General features: G+C 44.9%; 1 protein-coding gene and 1 long non-coding RNA gene across 5 annotated transcripts in view; one reads left to right on the top strand and one right to left on the bottom strand.

The window, feature by feature from the left end:
* Positions 1–25,366, bottom strand: part of THADA (THADA, armadillo repeat containing) — a 291,659-nt gene that overhangs the window by 30,132 nt on the left and 236,161 nt on the right. For 3 of the 4 annotated variants that reach the window (XM_019549394.1, XM_019549396.1, XM_019549397.1), the window contains exons 36-37: positions 20,472–20,616; positions 12,782–12,913 (exon numbers count right to left, since the gene is read on the bottom strand). In XM_019549394.1, the coding sequence (XP_019404939.1) occupies positions 12,782–12,913; positions 20,472–20,616 (277 nt within the window). Of the gene's footprint in view, positions 1–6,075; positions 6,081–12,767; positions 12,914–20,471; positions 20,617–25,366 lie in introns of all 4 variants that reach the window. The other variant, XM_019549398.1, reaches the window with a different exon arrangement.
* Positions 9,752–13,035, top strand: LOC109319662. The gene is made up of 2 exons (XR_002103577.1): positions 9,752–9,820; positions 12,796–13,035. It is a non-coding gene; the product is annotated as an uncharacterized LOC109319662 (long non-coding RNA).

Genomic DNA, 25,366 nt, shown 5'->3' with positions numbered 1-25,366 from the left:
GCAGCATACTCTAAATAGCATCACACAGCTCCATGATAACAACTTTAAGATAGGATCTACTGATACCTAAACTGGTTAGCTCATGACCAGAAGCAATCAGGATAGTACGCTTCTGAATAGTAATGGTGACATGCTTCTCCATCATGAAGAGAGCTTCAGGGTAGACTCTAGACTGATCTTTCAGGAAACAGAGGTCTGAACCATGAAGTTCTGCAGCTGCTGTGGGTCATTCTACACCAGTGCCCCATTCCTGGTCCTTGCTTCAGTAGCTGGACCCAAAAGCATTGCTCTACCAAGTAAGGCTACTGCAGGCAAACCTCCTGGAGAAGTAATGCTTGACTGTATCCTCTTGCTTCTTTACCACTTATAACTCTATTGCTGTGGCACTCAGCCTTCTGAAATTAACAAGCCAAACCTATCTGGCTGTATGACTGCCACTGTATATATACTCATCATCCTACTTGCATCAATGACAGTCAAGACTGCAACGGTGAGTCCTCCACGCTGTAATTAAAAAACATCACTGGGCAAATACAGATGCATTACTGTTATCAGCAGAAATTGTCAGTTTGACTCTAACCATTCATGACGAGAATTACCTTTGGAGACATGTCATTTGCCATTATGCTAATAAAAGTAATGGGAAGTGCTCTGAAATAGCTAGCTATATGTGCTAATACAGGTACTAATACTTTACTCATCCAGACCCAAGTCCTAGAGATGGCTTCCTATTTTTTCAATTACTAGGCTGGGGCTGTTGTCCACTCTAGCTTGTTTTAAAATGCATCTGATCAGTAGTTCAAAATGATGGTGCCCCCACCACTTCTTCTGGTAGGGTAAGACAACACAGTATCTTTGTTTCCTTCTAGTATTCATAGACATTCATGTCCCCTCTCTGTTAAGCTAAAAATCTCCAGCGGCTTCAATGTCCTCCTATAAGGTATGCTCAATAACTTGAGTTGTTTTTGTACCCCAGAAATAACCCTCTGGAATTTACAGTGATATCATGGAGCCTCAAAGTGAGGCTTCAGCACTAGCTCTAGATTTATTTAGGTCAACTAAAGATAATCCATTATGTCTGATCTTTACTACTGATACATCCCAAAAGAGTTTGCATGAATTCAATATAAGAGTTTGTCGTCATCTGCCACACATTATTTCTTAAAGTTGGGAGGTCTGATTCCTTTTCCAGTTTTGTGCTATTTGTATCAATGGATCCATGCCAGCATAAAACTGGAGAGAGCAGCAATGAATTGGCTTGGTTATAGGGTGAGTTCATGAATCATATGAAAATGATATTATTAGTATCTCTCATTTACAGCTGTCATAAAAGACTTGAAATGTACATATTGTGCTCATCAGTGTTCTTTATAACCACATATTCTTACCACTGTTATTCTCATCCTCCTTACCAGCTGATAAGGAAGAAGCTGCCTAGTTTGTTTGTTTGTTTTGCCTATTCAAAACTCTGTTGAGGTTTGGTTTTAAAAAAACTATTTACTACAAACTCCTGGCAACTGGGAGAAAACTATTTGTTAAAGACTTTTACTACCAACCAAATTAAGCTATAATTTGAGAATTGTTATTATACCAAATATCTACAAATAACAATAAAAATATGCATCATTGGACAATAATGAGGAGATCTGAAATGTATTTTCTTGGTTTTATGAAACCGATTTTGAATATTGTAAAAAATACTTTTGAATGCTCATAGCTCCATGGGGCATCCCAACATGCCACCGGATACACTTCCCAAAGCTAAGAGTACCTGCAGCACACCTGGAACACAAGAGTGCCTCATCCATTCTACCCAGCTTTATATGGAGCTGTGCACCAGTTACCCTAACTGACCACATCATCTTATCCATGTTAACCTTGTCTTTCCCCCATTCTTCTTCCTACTCCATTTAAAATCACTTCTCATGCTTGTTTCAAGTAGAGAGGTAAGCGGGTACTGTCTCTGAGGCAGGGGCTGCTTGTGTCTGTAACTGCCAGCACAGAGGTGTCAAACTTGTCTAGCCCCACAGGCTGGATAAGGTGTGCAGGGCTGGTCTGGATCCCAATGTGCAGGGCCAGGCCAGTGTACATGCAGCATGCACCCTGGATTAGAGTAGTGTGCTGTCTGCAGTATATGCATTGGCTCCAGGCTCACGCACTGCATGCAGATGCTGTCCCCAGGGCAGGCACCCACGTTGGACTGGCCCTGCACCCTGGATGTGGCAGAATGACTTGGATCCAGTGTGCAGGGCCTCTGGCACAGATGCCACATGCAACACGTGCCCCAGACTAGCCCTATGGGCCACATGCAGCCCACTACAGACCAGTCCTGTGCACCATGTATAGCACATGCCAGCCTTAGCCCTGTGCAGCATGTGGCACATGAGGCCAGTCCAGGGCTCATACTGCACCTGGGGTGGATCCAGCACAATGAGGCCAGTCTGGTGCAAATGCCATTGGCAGAATACACCTTGGATCAGCCCCATGTGCTGTGTAATGGCTCCAGCCCTGCGCACCATGTGCAGCTTGTGCCAAATAAGCTACATGCTACATGTATAGTACAAGAGGTCAGAGGCTGGGGCCAGCATGTACTGCATGTGGTGTGTGGGGCTGATCTAAGACCCACAAGCAACACCATGGGCCAAATGACAGGACTCCACCGGCTGTATCTTTGACACCCCTGACCTAGCACAATGGACCATGATGTTATTCAAGGCCTTTAGGCACTGCTCTAATATAAATAAACAACATCAAAATGGTCTGGGTTTAAGACTGGAAGATACAGAATGTAAATCCTGATAAGGAACTACAAGCAATGCCCAGACATGTGAGCAATGCCCAGACTAAATTACTCAAATCACAGCATTTGAAACTAGTTAACCAAAAGGTAGTGTGTTGTTGTAGGTTCAGCTGAAAAATCTTATCTGTTTTACTAACAACTGGAGACGATTTAAATTTCAGCCACTTGTCCTGAATCAGTAGTAGAGGACATTTGCTGTGGAAGTTTTGAGATCACACCAGCTACCCATGATTTGCTGACATCACCTGCAGTGGCAATGATAAATGCCAGACCACCACTGTGTAATCTCAACATTATACAGACTTCATTACTCACTATCGCTCTTTCAAGTGGTTAAGTAGATCCTGCAAGGGTGTGTGAGTATCAAAAACTTTACATTAATGTAGGATACATAAGAGAAGGTGAAGGAACATTTACATTTCAGGTTTTTTTCTTCTCCTTTTCTTTTTAATATTATTATATTTTAGTCTTGATTCTTTCTTCATTTTCCTGCAGTCCTCACCTCCACTACATGCTTTATTATATTCAGCTCCAGCTCTTCCCACTGACCCTTAACCTTTTTCTTCTACCTTTCCAACAGAATTTGCAAAGGTGAGCAGCATTTTGGAGTCAGAAATACTGCAAAATCCTAAACAGAAACTGTTTTTTGTTTTTTTGGTTTTTTTTTTTACATGCTCACTTTTGAATCAAGGTCATATTTAATTTAATGTCATATTTAAATGTCCATTCTAGATTTATTACCAGTGAAAACGGAATCACTGTATTTTCAAGAGGCTGCACCATTGTGAAGGTTTTCTGACTTTTGCCATGTGCTTGTGTCTTTGCTACCTTCTGATATTCACAGTTATGTCCCCTCTTTGTTGCCTCCCTACTAAGCAAAAATCTTCAGCTGCTTCAGTGTCCTCTTATATATGTCCTATCAAATGAATCACTTTGTGACCTCTGCAGCACTTCAGGAACTCACAGGCAGAGAAGGTACTTCACAAGCATGAAAAGTCTTCAAAAATACTTAGCTCCTAGACAGGACTTTGAGGTGTGATTTTTTTCACTCTGATTTGGTTGAAAATAGGATTTTCTCCTATTTTTTGCCCCACTTCCCTGTCCCCTCCCCCTGGTATATCTACATGTCCTAATCACTGCATACAAAGTAAGAGTTGTTCATAGTCCAGTAATATATAAGCATGCATGTTTTTAGTCTCATGCAATAAGTTACAGCTGAACTATTAACAAGCCAGAAGTAAATACATTAATAAATTACAGGGATGATATTAATACTGATGTTGTACAAGGATCTCCAATTATAGATAGGGAGGTAACGGTACCCAAATCTGATGAGTAGAGCAGCACTTTCTGTTGCTCAGTAATCACTACAGTGAAGTGAATTAGCCATTAGCAGGACTCAAACATATCTGTGGACTCTGGGTTTCTCCTCAGGGACAGGTACACAATGAGGCAATCAGCCCATATCCCTCTTTCCCTATGAGTGCGAGTTTTCTGGCAAAGAACGTATAAAAGCAGGAAAGAAAAACTCATTGCTTCAAAATGCCCCGATTCAATGGAAGGACAACATGTCTAATACTATCATCAAGTAATTTAATTAAAATATTGTTTCCTGGGTGAAAAGTCTGATAGTTTAAATCAACACAGAGCGGTAAGAATATAGAGGTGCTGTCCTGCCAGCCATTTACATACCCACTCTTTATCCTTCCTGTACCTAACTTTAAATAGACTCCTAAGTACATATGAATTCTGCATTGGGCACATGGGATGGGAATGGCTCTGAATTCCTCCTTGGCTCATCTCTTGCCTGTACCAGCTACTGCTGCCAGGCCTCTATGGAGAAAAGGTGCCCTCAAATCTGTCTCCTTACTCTAGTTCTGAGGCACTGGCTCCTAGAAATGAGAAGCAACATTTTCCATAGTGCTTTACATTACGAAACACTGTACAAACATTAGCCACAATACTCTTCAGCCCTCCGAGGGTCCATTTTTTCTCACTTGTCAGCATGACAAAGACAAAAACTGAAACAGCTTGTGTGGGAGCAAGAGCTGTGTAAAATGGCAAGAGGCAACATGTCTTTCTCACTACAGCTCAGCTTTTCAGATTTACTTCATCCATGCCATTTCCCTGACTCCTCTACTCCGCTCTTCAGTAGTACCAGTGTAACTAATACCCCTTTCCTGGAGGCTATGTTGGTACCTCAGAGACTGGGCTATTAGTCACTTTTAGTGATAAGCTTGCTTTTATAGCACAGTGAGAAAGAGCACAAAGTAGCAAGGAAACAGCCCTGAAGTCAGGAGAAAGAGAGCTTTGAATCGCATTCTGTTGTAATGGAGGCCTCTGGCATGTGCATGACTGGCATGTCTTTTCACTCTCAACTTGGAGAAGTGAGAACTGCAGGCTAACATTAAGAAAAATGAGTCTGAATGAATGGACAGCAGAGCAAATTATTACAAGGAACTTGTAGTTCAAACCTTTTTTTTTTTTTAAATAATGGAGGCATTTGGGAATAGTGACTATTAAGCAGACTTGGGATACACCTAAACTGCAGACTGTACCAGGCTGAAGCAGAATAAGCTTTGTCAGTGCCCTTGACACAGTGTTGACCACCTGAGAGCAGGGGGAAGGGGAGGTGGGCAGTGGGGAAGGTGTCTAACCTGCCCTAGGTCTCTCTGCACCATAGTAACTGCTGCTGCAGCTGAGAAGCTCACTGCATCCCAGCTGCAGCAGGGGGTACCAGAATGGCCCCCTCCCCACCCCAGGAGTCTTTGCTGTGGTTGGCACAGCCCAGTCACAAAAGCCAGACACAGCCTCATGCCCAGTCATATATGTGGAGGAGGCATCAAGAAGAATGGTGTCTACCCTCCTCAGGATTTTTGCCATGGGAGGTACAGCTCCTCACCCCAAGTCAACGACCAGGGTGCATGCCCTGCTCGCCCATACCAGTTATACTACTGACACCAACAGTCTACTGCAGTGAGCAGATATACGCAAGCTAACTTTAAATGAGCTAATTCAGGTACCAGAAGCAGTCTACTCATAACAACACAGCTCCGTGTGAGTTAATTGAACCTGGTTCTTGGCACACATATGACAGGGTAGAGGAGCTCTACCTGGAACGCCTGTCCTTCTTGCCAAGGTAAATGAGCCCCTGTTGAGCTCTGTGTTGCTGCATTAAAGCCGCCTCATGGTTTCAGGGGTATAGGTTGTAGCCGTGTTGGTCTAAGGACAGAGCCAGACAAGGTTCTTTGAGTAAATCTGCTATCTTTTATTACACTACCTAAACTAGCTGGAAAAATTATTTCCAGCTAGTTTAGGTGGTCTAATAAAAGACAATAATAGAAAGAAGTTTTCCAATTAGTTTAGTTGGTATAATAAAAAATAATCAGATTTACCCAAAGAACCTTGTCTACCTCACGGTCTCCACACTATGCTGCAGTGCTCTTCCACTAAGTCTGTGGTCTCCAACCTTTCTAAGTAGGAGATCACCTTTGGATTTAAAAGCCACTCAAGATCCACCATGTGCTGCCACCTGCCCCCCCACCTAGCAGGTAAGTCTGTGGGTAGGGAAGAAGGAAGCAGATCAAGGCAGAGGGAGAAAAAATTATTTGAGGGTGTGCCTCCCCAGCAGGTAAGTCTGTTCCCACCCCTTCCCTCCTCATGCGCTGACCTGATGGGCTGGGGGTGAGGCACGTGCATGCATGCACCCGGGCACTCATCCTCCCACTGCAGCCTCAGATCAACTCCAAGAGGCTCCAAGATCTACTGGTAGATCAAGATCCACTGGTTAGTGACCACTGCTCTAAGTGCTTCAAAGAATTGACACAGGCTCCTAAATCAGTTAGGTGTTTTTGAAACATGGATCCCAGGGTGCAGCTCTAACTGCTGGTCGACCCCAATTTAATGAAGTCCATTTTAAATCACTTAAACTGGTGCTGGTTCCTAATGGATGCATGTTTCAATCAGCCTTAAGCCATTCAAATCAATCAGAAACTAATTTGGTAATTTACTAACACAAGGGATTAAACAGTTTAAAGGTATCTACTCTACACAATTTCACTGGTTTAACTGGAATGAAAAATAACTTATTGAAACAGGTAAAACTCTTCTAGTATAGCAAGCCCACAGCCTTACTCACGACAATGTTTCTTCCTTTGTAAACAACAAAGCCAAGCTGAAAATGATATGACAGTGGATACCAGGTTCATTCTAGCATTGAATTACTGGAACATCTCATGATATTCAATAAAGGAGTAAAGAAAGAAAAGTCTCTTCTCCTTGATTTAACTGATCTTCTTTTGGTAAGGAGGAACCTCTGGGGTTAGGCAATATTGCTGTGAATGGGTCTAGACTTTACACAGGCATGGGTCACTAATTTAATTAGATTTCAAAGAAACTATTCTACATTTACACTGAATACAATACTTCCTGTGCCCTCCCTCACACTAACAAGAATAAAACAATCCCACAGAAGTTTACACTTCAATGCTTGAGGAAGCAATAACAAAGTCAGTATACATACAATAAACTTTAGTCACAGACTGGTTTCATATTGTGGAGGTCATTAGTGAGACCTTAACTACTTGACAAACTGCCATGCTAGGCAAACAAAACAATAATTAATCTTGGTCTCGTTATACAGCTGGGTTTCCGCATAGCACAACTTGCTCACAAAAAGTGGCAACTGTATCAGAATCAATATTTTTGGCAATACAATTAAACTCAACAACTTTGTAAAACAATAAAAATGGATTTCAGCCTACTGAGACTGAATCAACATAGCTTCTTGGCCTCTTGAAGGCTCAGATCAAGTGTATTTTCTTATTCTATTCTGTAAATTAAGGTTTTGTTTTCTTTTTTTTACCACTAACACTCTCAGAATATTTGGTCTTCTAAGCTCTCCTTCCAATCCACAAGAGGGCAAAAATTTTATTACACATTGTTATCATTTTGGTAATGACAGGTTTCTACTATCTTTATTATCTTCCCTCCCCCTCTTCAAAACCACTGCTGTCTTCAACTGATTTAGGTCTGCAGCTTCATGGATTAGCTGGCTGGTGAAGCAGGGTGCTGCATTTGCTAGAAAACATCCTAATACATTGGCTAAGTACAGACAGTCAAAAAGCCCAAGGCTTAATTGATCTAATCTACCCAGGTTTCTAAGGCTTTGCTGTCTCAGCTGTATGACAGCCCAGGGTTGGGGCTGCCTGGCTCAGCTGAAGCAGAGGAGCTGGGGTGGAAGCAAACACACCCTGAGAAGTGGGGATAACATGGGGCCACAATACATCCTGCGAGGCCAGGGGACTGCGACCTAACTTGCTTCAGGAGGGGATCTGAAACAGAGATTCAATAGACCAGTATAACCTAAAGTGATTCAATCTGATATTAAATCCATCCAGGTCTATTTTAAACCAGATTCTGCCATTTTGAAACCAGTCTATGTACAATAAACTTCTGTTCTGTTACAGGTTTAGACCAGTTCCAGATCACATATACCAGTTTATAGGTAACTTCTGTCCCTTGTCACAGTTTCTCTTCAAGTAGCCCAAAGAACTGGCTGGACGTGGTAATAACTTTTATTGGGAATTAAACCATGTATACATGGTAGGATCATTTACCTCTGCTTATACTACTTACAACCACACTATACAAACTATAAAGGATGCTGCTGGCCTAAGCAAGCTCACATCTGTAGGGTTACCCATACATTGGCAGCACAGAGGAAAACCCGGTGAAGTCACCATAAGTAAGCAAGAAAGCAAGCCTCATGTTTACTACTGATATCCAGACTCAAACTTTAGTAATCTGAAGCAGAATAAAATCTAGACTAGATCTAAATTAGCTAAAAAGACAGTTATTATCCTTTTGTAGTCCTTATAGTGGGGGCAGGGAATCAAGACCAGCTTGAACCTTATGTAAAATTACAGGAGCAGTCAGTGTGCAATGGAAGTCCACTTTTGGATCTACTGCATGAATCCAACACTAAAGGAGCTGTCTCTCTTACTCACACTACAGGTCTCCTGTTGAGGGGGGCTGCAGTCCTGCCTTTTTGCATGCTAGTCAAATGTCAGCATTTTCCAAGAAGCAAAAGCAGAGCAGGTATGAGGGAAAATGCTGGCATGATCACTGTTCATAAAGAAAGGGCTCCTGGCAGATGCTTGGCTTGGCCAGCACCAAATATGTGTTTATGCTACCTGAAAAAATTAAACAATAACTGTAGTTTAATAGATTTTGTAAAACCACGGCGTGTAGCCATGATAGTGTACGAATGAAATGCCCTGTTGGCATCCTTTCCATCCAAGCCTCTACTGACAAAATACTACCACCTATCCTTTTCACAAGCCTTGGAAGAGTCAAGCAACAGTGCAGTTATATCCATCTCTACGAGGCAGTATATATGGAAGGACAACAGCTACTAGGATACATGCTTGTTTTTTTCAGAAGGGTATGCAAGAAGCTCCAGATCTCTCACATGAGCTAGAGGTCACTGTATAGAGCAACAGAGAGAAATACAGAATATGAACAGGCAGAATGCTAGCCATCTATTTCTTATTCTGGACTCCATTACTGGACTACAATATTTTCATTCCCATCATAAGATACAATACTGGACTACAATATTTTCATTCCCATCATAAGATACAGTGTCATAAAAATAAAGCCAGTTAAGACAATGTAAGAAATACTATGCAAGTTTGGTGAAATAATATTGAAACATAGTTAAAGCTAAGACATGAGCTCAGTTAAATGTTTTGATTGCTAGTTTAGGGGGGTGTTGTGATGCCAGATCAGAACCCTGTATCTCTGTATGCCCTGTTACCATGAAGGGGTCAGAGAGACAGGGATGCCAAGCTGAATCCTATGTACTTCTTGCTTTATGTCTAAAGCATTCTACCTGCTGCCCTGCACTCTCCAAATTCATTCCCACAATGCTCTACTTTTTTCTCTGTCTCCAGATTACCAGACCTGGTGAAAACCAAACGAGATGATGTATCAAAAAAAGAGTAGGGGAAGGGAGAGGTGAGAAGACAGAATACAGAAAACAGAGAAAATAAAGATAAACCCATGATGAAAATATGAACTAGAGCCAGGGGGAGAAATGAATAATTTTTTTCAGAAACAGAAGCTTCTGCTACCCACAGACAACACATGTTGATTCAATGAGAGCAAACTCAGGCATTAAGTAATGACAGGACTGACAGGAAGATCCTCAGTGTGCCTAACAACTAAGCCAGATTTTAATTTACCAGTTTAGGCAGAAAACCTGAAAATAAAACTGGTGTTATTATTCCCATTTCTATACACATAAAATGTAGCTCTACTCTGAAAAGTGACATGAAATATCACCTGCTTACTAAACAGGACTGCTCCCTGAAGATATTCAGAGTCACGTTCATTTATTGTAATGACAACAAAATGTTACTGCTTTTTGTTTGCTTTCCCTATAGAGATAACCCAGCCAAAAGATGGTTTTTGTTTCATCAGGAAAAGAGTTTATTAAATTCCTATTTAATAAATAGCTGGAAAGTGTATCCTATCCGTGACACTTTATTAAAGCACTACTACTGAAGGCATATAGGTATGCAGAGATGTTAAGTAAGCACCTGCTTGTAACAAAGCATAAGAAAGAACGGACCTAGACTGATTTTAACCTTGAAAAGTCCATTGGCAAGGCTGGCACATGGAAGAAAAAAACCCTTTTTATTCAGAAAGTGGGCATATTTCATTTTGAAATTACCATAAGAAGGCCATCACAGGATCTCATAAGGCAAGTAATGACAATAAACAAGACCCACACTTTAACCAAAATTGCATTACTTTAGATTTAAAATAAAATGGGAAGATTATCAATTCCCTGTAAATTTACTTCAATATATGACTCAAAAAGAATATTTGTCCTTTACCATCGAAAGCAAGGGTTTTCAACCCTTTTTAACAAATGTACCCCTTCTGTCTCACAGTTTCACCTCCTGTACCCCTTTATATTTTTTCTTGTTTTTAGGGGGGGGAAGGAGGGGGACAGATTGAGGCCCTGCGGTAAGGGAGTGGGGCAGGGGCAGGTGTTGCTCAGCTGGAGTGGGGCATGGGACAGAGCTGCAAGCAGATCATTCAAGAGGCGTGGAGATGGGAGGGGTGGCTCTCCCTGCTGCATATGCCCCCAGATCTGTGTGCAGAGGGCAGGCAGGCTGCTGCTGCAGGCTGGGGTGCTGGGCTCTTCCCAGCAGGGACTGGGCCGGGCTGTGCTCAAGGTAGGCAGCAGCGCTGAGAGGGGGCTATGGGAGGGGCTGCAACCACCCCAAAATTCACTGTAGTTCCCCCAACCCTCCCTTCCCAGCACACCGTGGTTCAGCCCCGGCTGGAAATAGCCTAGCGCTGCCCAGGCCCCAGCCTGACCAACCTGCAGCCTACCGGACCCTGCATTTACCCTCCCCATGCCCTGCCGGGGCACATGCACCCCCACCGCACCCCCTGAACAAGCTCCTTATGGCTCTGTCCCACACTGCCTGGCTGTGCAGCACCTGCCCCTGCTCCAGCGCCAGCCCCCCTCCCTCTCTCACCACAGGGGCCTATGGGAGCAGGGGCTGCAGCCACTCCAGAAATTTGCTGTAGTGCCCCCCCCCCAGTTGCCTTCCCAGCACCACTGCCTGCCCCAAGCACAGCCTGGCTCAGCCCAGCGCCTGCTGAGAAGAGCCTGGCGTGGCCCTGGCCCCAGCCCACCCCAGATCCAGGGGCACGAGCCCACCCCCCCCTTCCCTCCCAGGCTGTGCGTAGCATCAGGAGCCGGCTCCCCATGGCTCAGTCCCATGCTGTGCCTCAGCTGAGCAGCCCTTGCCCCTGCCCCAGTCCCAGCCCTACTCCCTCTCCCACAATGAACTTACCAGCTGGACCCAACTGCTCTCCATGTGGCCGGGCTGTGCTCCTGGCTGCCTGTGTGCTGTGCTTTGGCTGCGCACATGCACACAGAGTTCTGTGTATCCCCAGTGACCTTTTTAAGTACCCCTAGGGGTATGCATACCCCCGCTTGACAACCACTGATCTGAAGTCACCCTGCTTCACCCCTCAGTCTGAACATATAGTAGGAGGGAAAAGAAAAAAAGCTGCACATATTTTTTTTCATTCAAATGCTTCTAGAATGAATGTATCAGAGAGGCATTGTAAAGTGGGTTATTGCATAAAAAAGCTTATTCCTTTCTGAACCAGTTAGTCTCTAAAGTACCAGTAGCCTGCCCTACCTTCTGCCTAACTTCATACTAATGTGGATAATTACCTTTAATGGCTGACATTAGAGGTATTGGCATTGTACAAGACATGGAGGAAGACACCGACCTGTACTCAAAGAACTTAAAATACTAGCAGACAGACAAAACAAAACACAGATTGATATGCATGGCCAGAGAGGCTGTATTATGCAAATTAATATGAATTTGCATGTGCCAGAGTAAGAAAAAGTAAAGTGCAGTCATCAAATAAGCTTATCAACATTCCTGTGGGGATATATATTAATACAGATGAGTAAACTAATGTAGCAAGACTAAGTTAAAGGACTTTTCAAGTTCCCAGGGGGAGTCAGGCAGAAAACCCAGGAATACTGTTTCCCATCTCTTTCCCCACTGCCCTGGGAGCTAACTGGCTTTTACCTCCAGTTGCAATTTAATATAAGTTCAGATCTCAGATCTCTAGCATTTCCAAAATTGCTAGGCTTAGCAGATCTGGTCTGATTCATCATACCTCATCAGCTAAATAAATAAAGTAGTTGTTTTTTCTAAATTCCCACACAAAAGAAAATTTCACCAAAAAGAGTAAAAAAAAAAAAAAAAAAAAAATGTGCGTGAGCATTATTACTACATGATTTACTCATATTCCACAGTTAAGTGGCTGTAAGAAATATGAGTCAGTTTGCAATTAAAAAGCATTAAAGCACTACTGTTTCACCCAAAAAGGAAGAATCAGCAATGTCTACAGTAACAGAAAAAATAGTACCTCTTTTTTTACAGATAGTTTCTTGAGACTGGGCCACCCGTATAACTTCAGCAGCTGCATTCCTTACTATCAGCTCTTCACTCTGCAACAGGAGAACCACGCATTTCCACATGGTCAGCGTATCGGAAAGACCTGAACATTTACGAAGAGGGAAAGAATTTAGATTTTTGCTCCTCACACAGCAAATCAGAACAGTTATGGAAATATGTACTTCCTCATGTAAACATACCATACATGTAATAAAATATTCAAAATGGGAAGGCTGAATGAGAATACAGTCAAAATGCCATCTGTTGCAAAATACACATTCAGGCAGCCACACATCTTTGTTCTCCTCCTCTTTAGTCTCCGCCTGGTAGCTTTACTCTGCAATAGGGTTCAGTGTTCAATTGCTGAGGAAGAACCACCTTCAGCATCATCGTCAGAGCTTTGCTAAGAAATGAGTACTTTGAACTTTCTGAAGTTTGCATTCTTCTTGCCAGACAGTAGTAGAAGTGCTGTTGATATGCAGGGGCCCAGTAAGTCCTTCACGTAAGTAATGATTTTTGTGTGTAGAGTCTATCTATGGGTATCATTTATGGAGCAACAATTTGTGGGCTGAAACCTGAATACAACGGATTCCTAATTTAGACCAGTGTAACTGATTTCAAAAGCAGGCCCTGTATTTGGTATAATTTTTGTACACAACAGAGTCAGCAATTGTGAAAAGTGCCAGCGTGATAGCTCCAGAAAATGTGCTGCATGAACTGTCCTGCCTCTGTGAGCTCTGGCCTGTTTGGGCTCACTCACTCTTTGGGGAGAAAGGTTAGTACTTGAGGCTAAGTACAGGCATTAAAAAGCCCCTAGTGGAAGCGCTCCATCGTGCTTGACTTAAAGTGCTGTAAGTTAGACCAGAACCAACCGAACAGATACGTGTTGTTTGGTGGAGGGGGCTCAGTGCCTGACTGCACTGACCAAGGCTAGCAGTTTGGGGGTGCTGTCACATGCCAGCAGCAGCTGGATGGAAAAGGGAGTGGGGGAGGGAGACCATGTGCCACGTAACGCCCCCCAGATGGCTGGGACAGGTTTTGGGGGAGCTAGGCCAGGTCCACACGGTAGAGGGGCTCCCTTCCCCCAACCCCAGTTCCCAGCAAGGTGAAAGCCCAGCTCGGCAGCCCCGTGCTGCAGCTATCAAGAGGCTGGGGCAGGGGTACAGCTCCTCTGCCATGCTGACCCAGCCCAACCCAGCAATTTTGGGGAGGACCTGCATGGCATGGGGGCTCCCTTCCCCCTGCAGACTCTTGACAGCTGCAATCAGGAGCCCTAGCATGGGGATGTTGGGCCCCACTGTTCACTGTACTGGGAACTGGGAGTGGGGCAAGGGAACCTGCTGCCCTGTGGACCTGGTCCAGCCCCCCCTTCCCCACCTCCAAGACCTGACCCAGAAATCTAGGGAGGACCTGCATGGCACAGGGGCACCATTCCCCCATCTCCTGCCCAGCTGTGCAGAGAGGAGACAGAGCTGTTCTAGCTTCTTTTTATGACAGCCAAGGGGTAAGGCTGGGCCAGTGCTCACCTGAAGCAGATGAGCACTAGCCAAGGCTAGCAAGCTGCCCAGCAAGGGGCCCCTGGGATGCCTAGGGAATGTGACCTACCTTGACTCGTAATGAGGTGTGGTATAGACATTTGATAAAGCACTCTAACCTAAAGCACTGTAGTCTTATACCACATCCATCAAGGGTTAAATTAGAGTGGGGTCCACCATTTTTAAAGTACTTTATGTGCTGTGAACATCTGCTCTGTCACAGCCATAATGCACTTTCTGCATGCTTAACACACTGTAAGTATAACATCTGTACTTAGCCTGAATTTTTTATTCAACAAGGGTGCCAATTAATGCCAATTTTGTTAGTTTTGAAGGTCTATTCAGAATCATCCGAAAAGGACTGGAATTACCATCTCTTGTCACACAGGACCTCAGAAGACATTAAATAAGAAAATTTTGATCACTGCCAGCTTTGTTCTAATTCAATCATGGAAAGGGATAAAAAGCTCAAAAGTCCTGTACTGGTCATTTAAAAAACTCTTGACATCCAGCACTGGACAGGAATGGTAGCACCTGTCCTATTTATAAGTTCTAGATTTTTGGTTCCAAGAGTCAAGTCTTCCAGATACTATAAGGCAGGGCCAAACACACAAAATTCATGTGGTATATTCTCCTGATACTAAAGGAATGGCATAGGCTTAGCTTAGTTAAATGTTACTGTTACCACAAAAAGACACATATCAGATCAAATGGTTTACTGACTGATTTATGATTCTTACGACATCTCAGAAGATATGTCTATTTTATATATTTAATAGTAAATATATTAATATCCATTCTCACTGGCTTTCAAGAATAATTTACCTTGGTGTCTAAAGAGTACAATATACAGTTGGTATTACACCAAGCTAAGTTCCCAACATTTCCAAATGTTACCACATATATGTTAAACATACAATTTACATATGTTCTTAATGGGTTGAGTAAGTTTGTTTATTGTTTGATTATCTTAGATTTATAGAAAATTAGGGTTGGAAAGGACCTCAGGAGGTCATCATGTCCAACCCCCTGCTCAAAGCAGGGCAATCCAACTGCATCATCCTAGCAAAGGCATTGCCTAGCTGGGTCTTAAAAACCACCAAGGATGGAGATTCCAAAACTTCTCTGGGAAGCCTGTTCCAGTGTTTTACTACCCTTCTAGTGAGAAAGTTTTCCCTAATATCTAACCTAAACTTCCTTTGTTGCAACTTGAGACCATTGCTCCTTGTTCTGTCATCTGCCACTAGTGAGAACAGTGTAGACCATCCTCTTTGAAACTGCTTCTCAGGTAGTTGAAGGCTGCTATTAAATCCCTTCTCAGTCTTCTCTTCTATAGATTAAATAAGCCTAGTTCCCTCAGGCTCTCCTCGTAAGTCATGTGCCGCAGCCCTCTCACCATTTTTGTTGCCCTCTGCTGGACTTTCTCCAATTCGTCCACATCCTTTCTGTAGTGGGGGGCTCAAAACTGGATACAGTACTCCAGATGTGGCCTCACCACTGGGAGGAAGAATCAGTTTTCTCAAACTACTAGCAATGCCCCTACTAATACAGTCTAGTATGCTGTTACTCTTATTGGCAACCAGGGAATAGGGTTGGCTCATATTCAGCTTATTGTCCTCTGTAACCCCCAGGTTCTTTTCTGCAGAGCTGCTACCTAGCCAGTCAGCCCCCAGCCTGTACTTGGACATGGTATGGTTCCATCCTAAGTGCTAGACTTTGCATTTGTCCTTACTGAACTTCATGAGACTTCTTTTGGTCCAATTTTCAATTTGTCTAGGTATCTCTGAATCCTAGCCCTACCCTCCAGCGCAGTGGTTCTCAACCATCGGTACCTTATGTACCCCCTGCTGACTGACGCAGCAAAAGCAAAACCGGAAGTCCCACTGTGGCACTTTCAGTTTCGTCACCGCGAGCTGAGTCCTACTTTTTCCTTGAGGACCAAAGCAGCCGGCTCGGAGCCTCCCTCCCTGTCCCCAGGCACAATGATGCAAGGGAGTGAAAGTGCTGGCGCTCCGGACATGGCGGGAGGGGTGGCAGCCAGAACTTCTGACCCGAACAGACAAAGACACCTCCAACCCACTGGGTGGGGGGAGGCAGGCCAAACTCGAAACGTGTCACCTGCATACCCCGCTACCCATGTCTCGTGTACCCTCAGGGGTACGTGTACCACGGATTGAGAAACACTGCTCCAGCATATCTACTACTCACCCCAGCTTGGTGTCATCTGCGTACTTCCTGAGGGTGCACTCCATCCCATCTTCCAGATTGCTGATGAAGACATTCAACACAACCAGTCCCAGGACCGACCCCTGGGGTAATCCATTTGATACTGGCTGCCAGCTACACATTGAGTCATTGATTATTACCCTTTTAACCCAAAGATCAAGCCAGTTTTTGATCCACCTCATAGTCCACTCAGGTTAACTCTACTACCACCACGTACCTTTCACATCATATTAAACTGCACGTTATATTATTCAGTTCAATAGCCAAAAACTAAAAGTTTTTGGTTTAACCAAAGTAAGAAGTGACATAATACAACCAGCCTGGATAACCACGTAGGTAATTAAATCTCATATTAATGGTCTAAGACTATCTTTGTACTTGTAAGAATCAGAGGAATAAGACTTGTAAGAACCAGAGACTACCTTTTCCCTACCTCATAGATATAAGTATTGACTAGGCACATTATGGAAGTTTCTTATTTAAATTTGAACCAAAACTTAAATGATAAGGAGGATACAGATTGCATGACTATGCATGCATATTTTAAAAACGTTATGTCCTTGCAGCCAAATTACATTGGCATAAATGGCAATGTAAATTACTTCAGTGAGGAGGGGGCAAAAGAGGAGTTGTAGGCTTTGAGAAAGTGTTAAATAGAACAGGGGCAGGTAAATAGAGAGGGTAAGGCAACTACAAAATATGGTAGTCAGGACACTTATCAGGTCAAAAAAACAGGAAAGATGCAGATACTCGTCTAAAGGGCGTTCACTTAAATCCAGCTCAGGCCAGCAACAAATAAAAACAATTCCCAGCTGAAAAAATTGCAACTACAGTTGGCATTACTGCTGGACATCTAGGCAGAAAGGCCCTGGAATGTAGTGGCATGAAGAATAGTTGCACCTGTCACCACTACGTGCCTTGGCTAATCAGTGAGAGCACGGGCATTCATTCCTAGTGCTAAGAATTTATGTGCTGTCTGCCATAGGGGAGCCCACTGATTGACCGACTGCCCTCTACCCTTCTGAGGAAAGGCAGTAGGCAGTTGGCAAGATGGGGGAAAGGGACATTCTCCCCTGGTGGTATCCTTTGCAGACCTCCAGGAGCAGAGGCATAACAAGCAAGGGGTGGGGGCACACACAGGAGTCCTACCCATACCCGAAACTGCAAAAAACACCCCAGATACTGCTGCTACCATGGGTCTGCCCATCCCAGCTCTTGCTCTTAAAGCAGCAGCAGCAGGGTGTTCATGCATCAGTTGCTACTTCTTTAAGCGCAACACAATGGGTCTGCGCGGGCACAGACTTTTCAGGGGTTGGAGACAATCCTGGTGCCTCTACTAAGCCCATCCCCAGGGCTGGTGCCCCTGCTACCCACTCCTAGTTACACTACTGTCCAGGAGGGTTCCCACCTGGGGAGAATGGTCTCCTCTGTGTACCCATCTGGATCATAGTTTCTCAACCTGTGGCACGTGTACCCCTCGGGGTACACGAGATACAGGCAGGAGATATGCAGGTACCCCAACAATGTCTCTCTTGCCCTCTTTTCCTCACTCTCTCGCCCCTTCCTCCTCTCAAAACCATGGCAAAAAATTTGGTGCAATTAAAAAATTAAATTCCCCGGTAATAATTTGGTGTGCCATGCTTTGCATGGCATTGGGAGCTTTGGCCAACATCACCTCTAGTGCAGGTACATACTTGAGTGTGCATCTATGGTGTAAAAGGTGGCAACCCTACCCACACCAGATCAGACATCTATCATATCACGGCCTTATATACACAGCCCTTCTTCCAACATATGGCACACATTAGTCTGTAAATATGAAATCTCCTGGAAAATTGACTGTTGGGGTACTTATTAAAATCTTCAGAAGTTATGGTGTACTTGGTACTTAAAAGGTTGGGAAACACTGCTCTGGATCAACCTGGAGAGTGCACAGGTGGGAGATAGATGCATCTAGGGCTGAAGCCATCCCAGTACTCTGGAAAAATGCCTCCCATCTCAGGCCTGTCCCCCCACCTCCTCTGTCCTGCCTCTGTTTCTGGGAGGAGCATGGGGTTGGATCTTAAAGGGCCACAGTCAAGCCAGCTCCTGCCTGCTTTAGGCTGATCACAGTCCTAATGCAGCAAGAATGTACACCAGGGTAGTTTTAGCTGCAAGGCAGCTGTGACTGCATCTCAGCACCCCTCGGGGGGGGGGGGAATGGGAGAGAGGGAGGCTCACAGCACCCCAAGGTGCTGTGGTACCTCAGCTGAGAACCATCATATTAATAGTACAAGAAATAATACTATAAAAAAATGCAGGCAAATTCTTAATATGTATGAGTACAATTAAATCAAGCAGAGCCTTTTCCTATATTTGCAAAAACATAATTAGTAATAAATAAATATACCAATAATAAGAGTTTTTTTGCATAGGATAATAGGAAAGTAGGGCTGGAAGAGACCTCATGAGGTCATCTAGTCCAGTCCCATTCAAAGTAGGATCATCTCCAATGACATCATCCCAGCCAAGTATGTCTAACCTGTTCTTGAAAATGTCCAGGGATGGAGATTCCACAACCTCTCTAGATAACCAGTTCCAATACTTAATTCCCCTCATAGTCAGAAAATTCTTCCTGATCCTCCATCCAAATCTTCTGTACTTTAGCTCCTAATCCCATCCTGTACACCATCAGAGAAAAATTATTCTTCAAGTACTTGAAGACTGCTATCAAGTCTTCCTAGGTCTTTTCTTCTCCAGACCTAATAATCCTAGCTCTTTCAGCTCTTCCACAGAAGTCATGCTTTCCAGGCCTCTAATCATTACCAATACATGGTAATGACAGGAACTTTAAAACACATGCGTGTGAGAATTCAGCATTAAATTGAAACGTTGATAATCTTGATATCTTATTACTTGAATGCTGGAAGGTAAATGGTTTATCATGGTAACTTAGTCTTGAATAATTAATGCATACTTTTTTACAGTAGTATTATTTACAGATGTCTGAAATACTAACATTCAGTTTGCTAACAAAAAAAAGTGGATCCAGTCCAATAGCATGCTACTGAGACACTATTCAAAACAGACCATTTTAATTCTGTCATAGAAGGTAAAATGGCATTACAAGTTAATGGCTTACTTTACAATGCAAGATAATCCTCTTCCCTCCATCCATAAATGCATTATTTTGAGGTTAGCTATTCCATATTTCACATTTCATAAACAGTACTTAGCAGTAAAATAAAATATAAAGGTAAAATAAAAACATCAGGGATGTTAACTTGTGGACTCAGATCTTTCTCAACTACTTTATCATGATTCTATGAATAAGACAGAAAAGGAAAGCATGACTTTGCTGGTCTTTTTATACTAATTCCTGGTTCAAGCAATATCAGTGAGAGGTTTGCTACTGCCTTCAGGTGGATCCAACAACCAATAATTTGCTTCAAAACCAATAATGTGTGGCTGAACAAGAGCATTTGTTTTCCCAACAGACATTTAATTTTTGTTTTGAACCTGTCAAATATTAGAGAAATTAATGAATTTCTTGGTGAAGTACCCAGTAGTTAATTATCCTCACTATTAAAAATCTATACCATATTTCTAGGGTTAATCATATTTCTTCCCCTATTCAGAAATAGTCAGCTATTAGATATTTTTATATTTGGGCCTGCTACACCAAGGAGTTTTCAGCTAAATTGTTCTTGCTCCACAGTAGTTCAATAAATTAGAATATTCAGCTGTTCCAATCATGAAGAGAATAGAGTCTATGAAACACTTTCCAATTTTTCAAAATAATACATTTTAATCCTATCAGGTGATTGATTACATATATAAAAAAGCATCATGTATTCTTAGGTTTTTATATATTCTGTGCTTTAAAAAGTTCTAGGCACATAATTCAAGAAATTTACTCACCAAGGATGAGTTTCTCATTGGTCAGGAAGAGTGGTGTAATGTTTTGAAGTATTTCAGCAGCTGCCAATAGCATATCTGTCTGTTGTTCATCTCCACAAGAGCAAGCTATTAGTTGTACCCAGTGTTTCAGGTCTAATGCCAAAACCTGAAAGCACAGAATACATGGAAGAAATAAATAGTACAGTGTAGAGCTGGTGTTTAGCATCATACTTAGCTATGAACTGTAAAATTAGCTCTCACCTAAAGAAGGAAAAAGCAATCTTCCCTGCACATTAACCACGGTGAGGAAAAGGAATACAGAATACAAACCACTAACAGAACGCAAATTGGTGGGAAATGGGAATCACTCTTGTTGGATCTGTTCTTTAACATTAAGAACACTCCATATGTAGGTGTCATCGGTCTTACGTTTCTCATTACTAACTATGGTTATTATACCAAGCCTTGTCAGCACCGCTATAGGCAGGCTTGGCCCAGCATTTCCTACAAACATCTTCATCCATGGTTCATAACTGACTTATGGAAAAGAAGGTTTCAGGCTTGAAATCTGAATGCAAATTACTTCCTACAAGAACAGGTAAAATCTTAAATGTTGATTTGCATCTGTTTTAAAATTGAGAATGAAAAATTTAAATACTATTCAATGCTTCTTTGTGGTACTTTTTTTTTTTTCTTTTTTCCATTAATGAACCAGACTTCAGGCTAGAGCATAAAGTGTTAACCAGCTCTGGGAAATATTTTGGTAGATTTCCTAAAAATAGATCTCATTATAAAAAATATTACATGAAACTATTTTTGCAATGAAATAATTATGACAAAAATTTCAATAAATGTTAAAATATCCTAACAATCTTTCCCTTCATACATATATGTATGCATATATAAACATATACATATAGGCCAAGTACAGTTATTACATATAAACAGGTCTAAGTTATTGGAAACTGATCTAAACTCATACCCATCAATAGAGATGCACCGATACATCAGTCCATATCGTATTGGCACTGATAAAAGGAAAATGGACATTATCAGCAATCGGCTTTTTTTGGCTGGTGTGGCCGATAACGTCATTGATAAATGTCATGTGCATGTGTGCAGCCGGGGGGAGCTAGGTGGCTCTCACGGCTGTACACACCCTGGGGGAGGCACAGGGGCCTGTGCCCCCCAGGTCTGTGCGTAGGGCAAGGGCTGGCTGCTGCTGCATGCTTGGGGCAGGGGGTGGCACCAGGACCTTCTCGGCAAGGGGGCTTGGCCAGGGCTGCGCTCGGGACGGGTGGGATAGTGCGGAGAGGAGGGGCTACAGTGAACTTTGGTGTGGCTGTAACACCCCCCCTCCCCCCCCCATAGGCCTCCTTCTCCCAGTGCCACTGCTGCCCGCCCCACCTGCAGCCCCACTGCTGAAAGAGCCCAGCACTGCCCTCGGTCCCAAGTGTACAGCAGCAGCCCACCCTCACCCCACCCAGAGATATGGGGACACAGGCCTCCCGTGCCTCCCCCGGAGTGCACTGCAGGTGCCACCCCTCTCCCTGCCCCCCCCGAATAAGCTGCTCATGGGTCCGTGCCATGCCCCACCCTGCTCTGGGGTGGGCAGCACCTGTCCATGCCAGCCCCACCTTGTCTTTCACTGCAGGGGCCTCAATCTGCACCCCTCAAGGTCTTTCCCTCCCACTGCCCCTTCTCTGCAACAGACTTACCAGCCAAACACTGCTCTCCAAGCTGCCAGGTTGCATATTGGCAATCGGATTGGTATTGGCCGATATGGTACGTTAATAACCAGCCCTCAGTATCAGCCCAAAAAATGTTATAGGTGCACCCCATAAAGAAGTTTAGTGCACACAGACCAGTCTATAATGGCAGAATGTGGTCTAACACCCAGTTTGATGTGCATTCACATCTAGCTGATTTAGATAAGACCGGTAAATTTAACTTCTGTACCAGATCTCCTATTGATTCAAGTTAGATCACTGCCATCTGGCATCCCAGGTTCCTTTGTGGCCTCCTGCAGCCTTCCCCCCTCGCCAGGAGGTGCACTAACACTTGGCCCAGCCTCAGCTGCTCCAGCCAAATGTCCAACAGGTCCCACCACAAGTTCTCCCAGACCTGAGCCAGCACAGACCCTCTCTCTATCCCTGACTCTGCCTCTGGCCATCTGTCAACTACAGGCAGGTAGCAGGGAGGGGAGTCTGTGTCCCCTGTATGAGCTCCAGGACCTAGGCACCCATGTCCCTAGGTTGTGTCCCCATGTCACAAAGCACCCCACAATGTACATACAGACTTGACACAGAGCCCAGGAAAACCCCCATGCTCGGGTGTAGCCCTACGGAGCTGGACTTGGGTCGCACACCTAGCCAGGGAACCCCATGCCCTGTGCTCAGGAAGGCCACATAGAGCCTGAACATGGCTCCTACCTACTCAGTGAGGCACAATCCCACAGAGCCTGACCCTGGCTCCTCCACAAGACATCTCAGTGGCCAGAGCCAAGCACCCTACCACCCAGACCCCAGCATGGCCTCCTCCTCCTGCATCCAGCACCCCAGCAAGTTCTGGTCTGGGCAGCTTGTCTCTGGTGGGTTGGAGTGGCAGGGGGCAGAGCACTGGGCCTGGGCCTGCACGGAGGCAACTCTGTAACCTCCACAGTTTAGCCATTGCCCACAGGTACCTGGGCCATAGGTGCCTGGAGTGCTGCAAGGCTTTTTGGCCCAGAGCTCCAGGGTCCCAAAGTACTAGGGTGGGGGAAGGGTATGGAGGGGCAGGGGGTTGAGGGTGTGCTTGGCTGTGTCCAGCAGCTGATCGGGGTAGTCCAGGTTCTCAGCTGTGCTTGGCACTCTCTGATAGCCTGGGGAGCCTGTAGGGCACACTGGGAGGCATGCAGAAGCACCCCCAACACGCAGGCTTTGGCCAGTTCAGGCAGCCTGCCTACGTGCTCCCCACCCTACCGAAGAGTGAACATGTGTTCTATTTGCTACCAGTCTAACCTAGGCCACTTACAGAAATCCATGTAGGTTATATCAGTTCTTCCTTGGGCTTTTTGAATGTCTGTATTTGGCCATACTTATGCATATTATAAAAGTAGAGACCAGCAGAGACCAATGACTCTACAGTACTGCTCGGTACATATAAAATGACCAGGACATTACCAACTCAGAAATAGAGAATGTACATACAGTAATACAAATGACACATTTTGAGCATCCTGGAAGACTAACATGTGCGCATCTGCAGACATGGTGCAGATGCAGAGCACAGCTGCCAGGGGCCCTGCCTGGGCGCGGCCGCCTGCTATGGGCTCTTCTGAGGCCTCCACCCAGACAGAGCACATGGCAGGGTTGGTGGCCCCTTACCCCCCTGTCTGTGGGGGGGGGGGCTTAGTAGGGTTCTGGGGGGCGGGGCCTGGTGGTCCCCTTGCCTGCCCCTCCTGTGCAGGACTTAGGGCCCTGGAGGAGCAGGTGAGGGAGCTCCAGGCTGAGGTGAGCAGGCTGAGGGGGATCAGGGATGCAGAGGATGAAACTGATGCCTATTTCTGTTCTCTGCAGACCTTCCGGAGTGGAAGGTCCCATCTGTCGGCCTGGCCCCATGACGTGGGAGGTCTGCTTCATGCCTGGGGCTCAAGTTAGAGACATCATGGAGAGGATCCCGGCCTACATCAGACCTGCAGACTAGTACCCTATGGTTGTCATCCACATGGGGACGAATGACACGGCCAGGGGCAACCCTGACCGCATTATGAAGGATTTCAAGGCTCTGGGGGACAAGCTTAAGGAGACGGGGGCGCAAGTGGTATTCTTCTCTCTTCTTCCAGTGAGTAGGTGGGGACGGCGACATGAGGCCTGCATTGGCGAGGTTAACCGGTGCTTATGCAGTTGGTGCTGCCATGCAGGCCTTGGGTTCTTTGATAATGACCCATGCTTTCAGGCGGGGGGCTTGCTGGGGTGGGATGGGCTTCACCTCTCTCCTAAAGGCAAAGCGTGTCTTCTCTTCCAGGTTGGCTGATCTTGCCTTGCCGGGGGAGGGGGGCCGCAGGAAGACGAGGAGACACCACCCGAGCAAGACAGGTAACAAATGCAAGGAGTGCCCAGGTAAGAAACAGGGGACCAAACAGTCTCCCAAATCGGGGAGTGGCACACGCAGCTAGGCAGGGCCTTAAATGCCTATATACCAATAGTCGTAGTATGGGGAATAAGCAGGAGGAACTCATCCTCAGAATAGCCAGTTCAGACCCAGACATAATAGGGCTTACAGAAACTTGGTGGGATTCATCCCACAACTGGGCAGTTAGCATTAGCAGCTATAGGCAGGATAGAGAAGGAAGGAAAGGTGGGGGTGTGGCGCTCTACGTCAAGGAGCAATACACATCCTTTGCCAGAAAAATGGGGTCAGAGGGGCAAGCAGAAATGCTCTGGGTCAAGATACAAGGGGGCCGTGGGGAGAGGGATCTAATGGTGGGGGTCTACTACAGACCCCCCAACCAAGGGGAGGAGCTGGACCGGGAATTTTCAGGCCAGCTTGCAGAGGCACTTAAGACAAGGGATGTCGTTGTAATGGGTGATTTAAAATTACCCGGACATCTGCTGGGAGGAACAGTCAGCCAGGTCAGACCACTCCCGGAGGTTCCTGGCCCAGATACAGGACCTCCACTTAATTCAGGAGGTGCACAGTCCCACCAGAGGAAATGCCAACAAAAAGCAAGGGGGGCAGGAGTGCCTGAAAGCCCCCCTGGCTCACTAAGGATATACAGGAATGCCTGATTGCCAAAAAGGCAGCGTACAACTGGTGGAAGGGGGGGTGCTATCTCCAAAGAGGAGTATACCTCCTCTGCTTGGGCCTGTAGGGGGGCTGTCAGGAAAGCTAAGGCAGACATAGAGCTAGGACTTGCATCCAAAAATCAAAGATAA

The sequence above is a fragment of the Crocodylus porosus genome, unplaced genomic scaffold (assembly GCF_001723895.1).
Source record: "Crocodylus porosus isolate Cpor-Errol unplaced genomic scaffold, CroPor_comp1, whole genome shotgun sequence".
Taxonomy (NCBI): Eukaryota; Metazoa; Chordata; order Crocodylia; family Crocodylidae; genus Crocodylus; species Crocodylus porosus.
The sequence above is the reverse complement of the archived record's forward strand: the minus strand, read 5'-3'. Positions and strand labels throughout refer to the sequence as shown.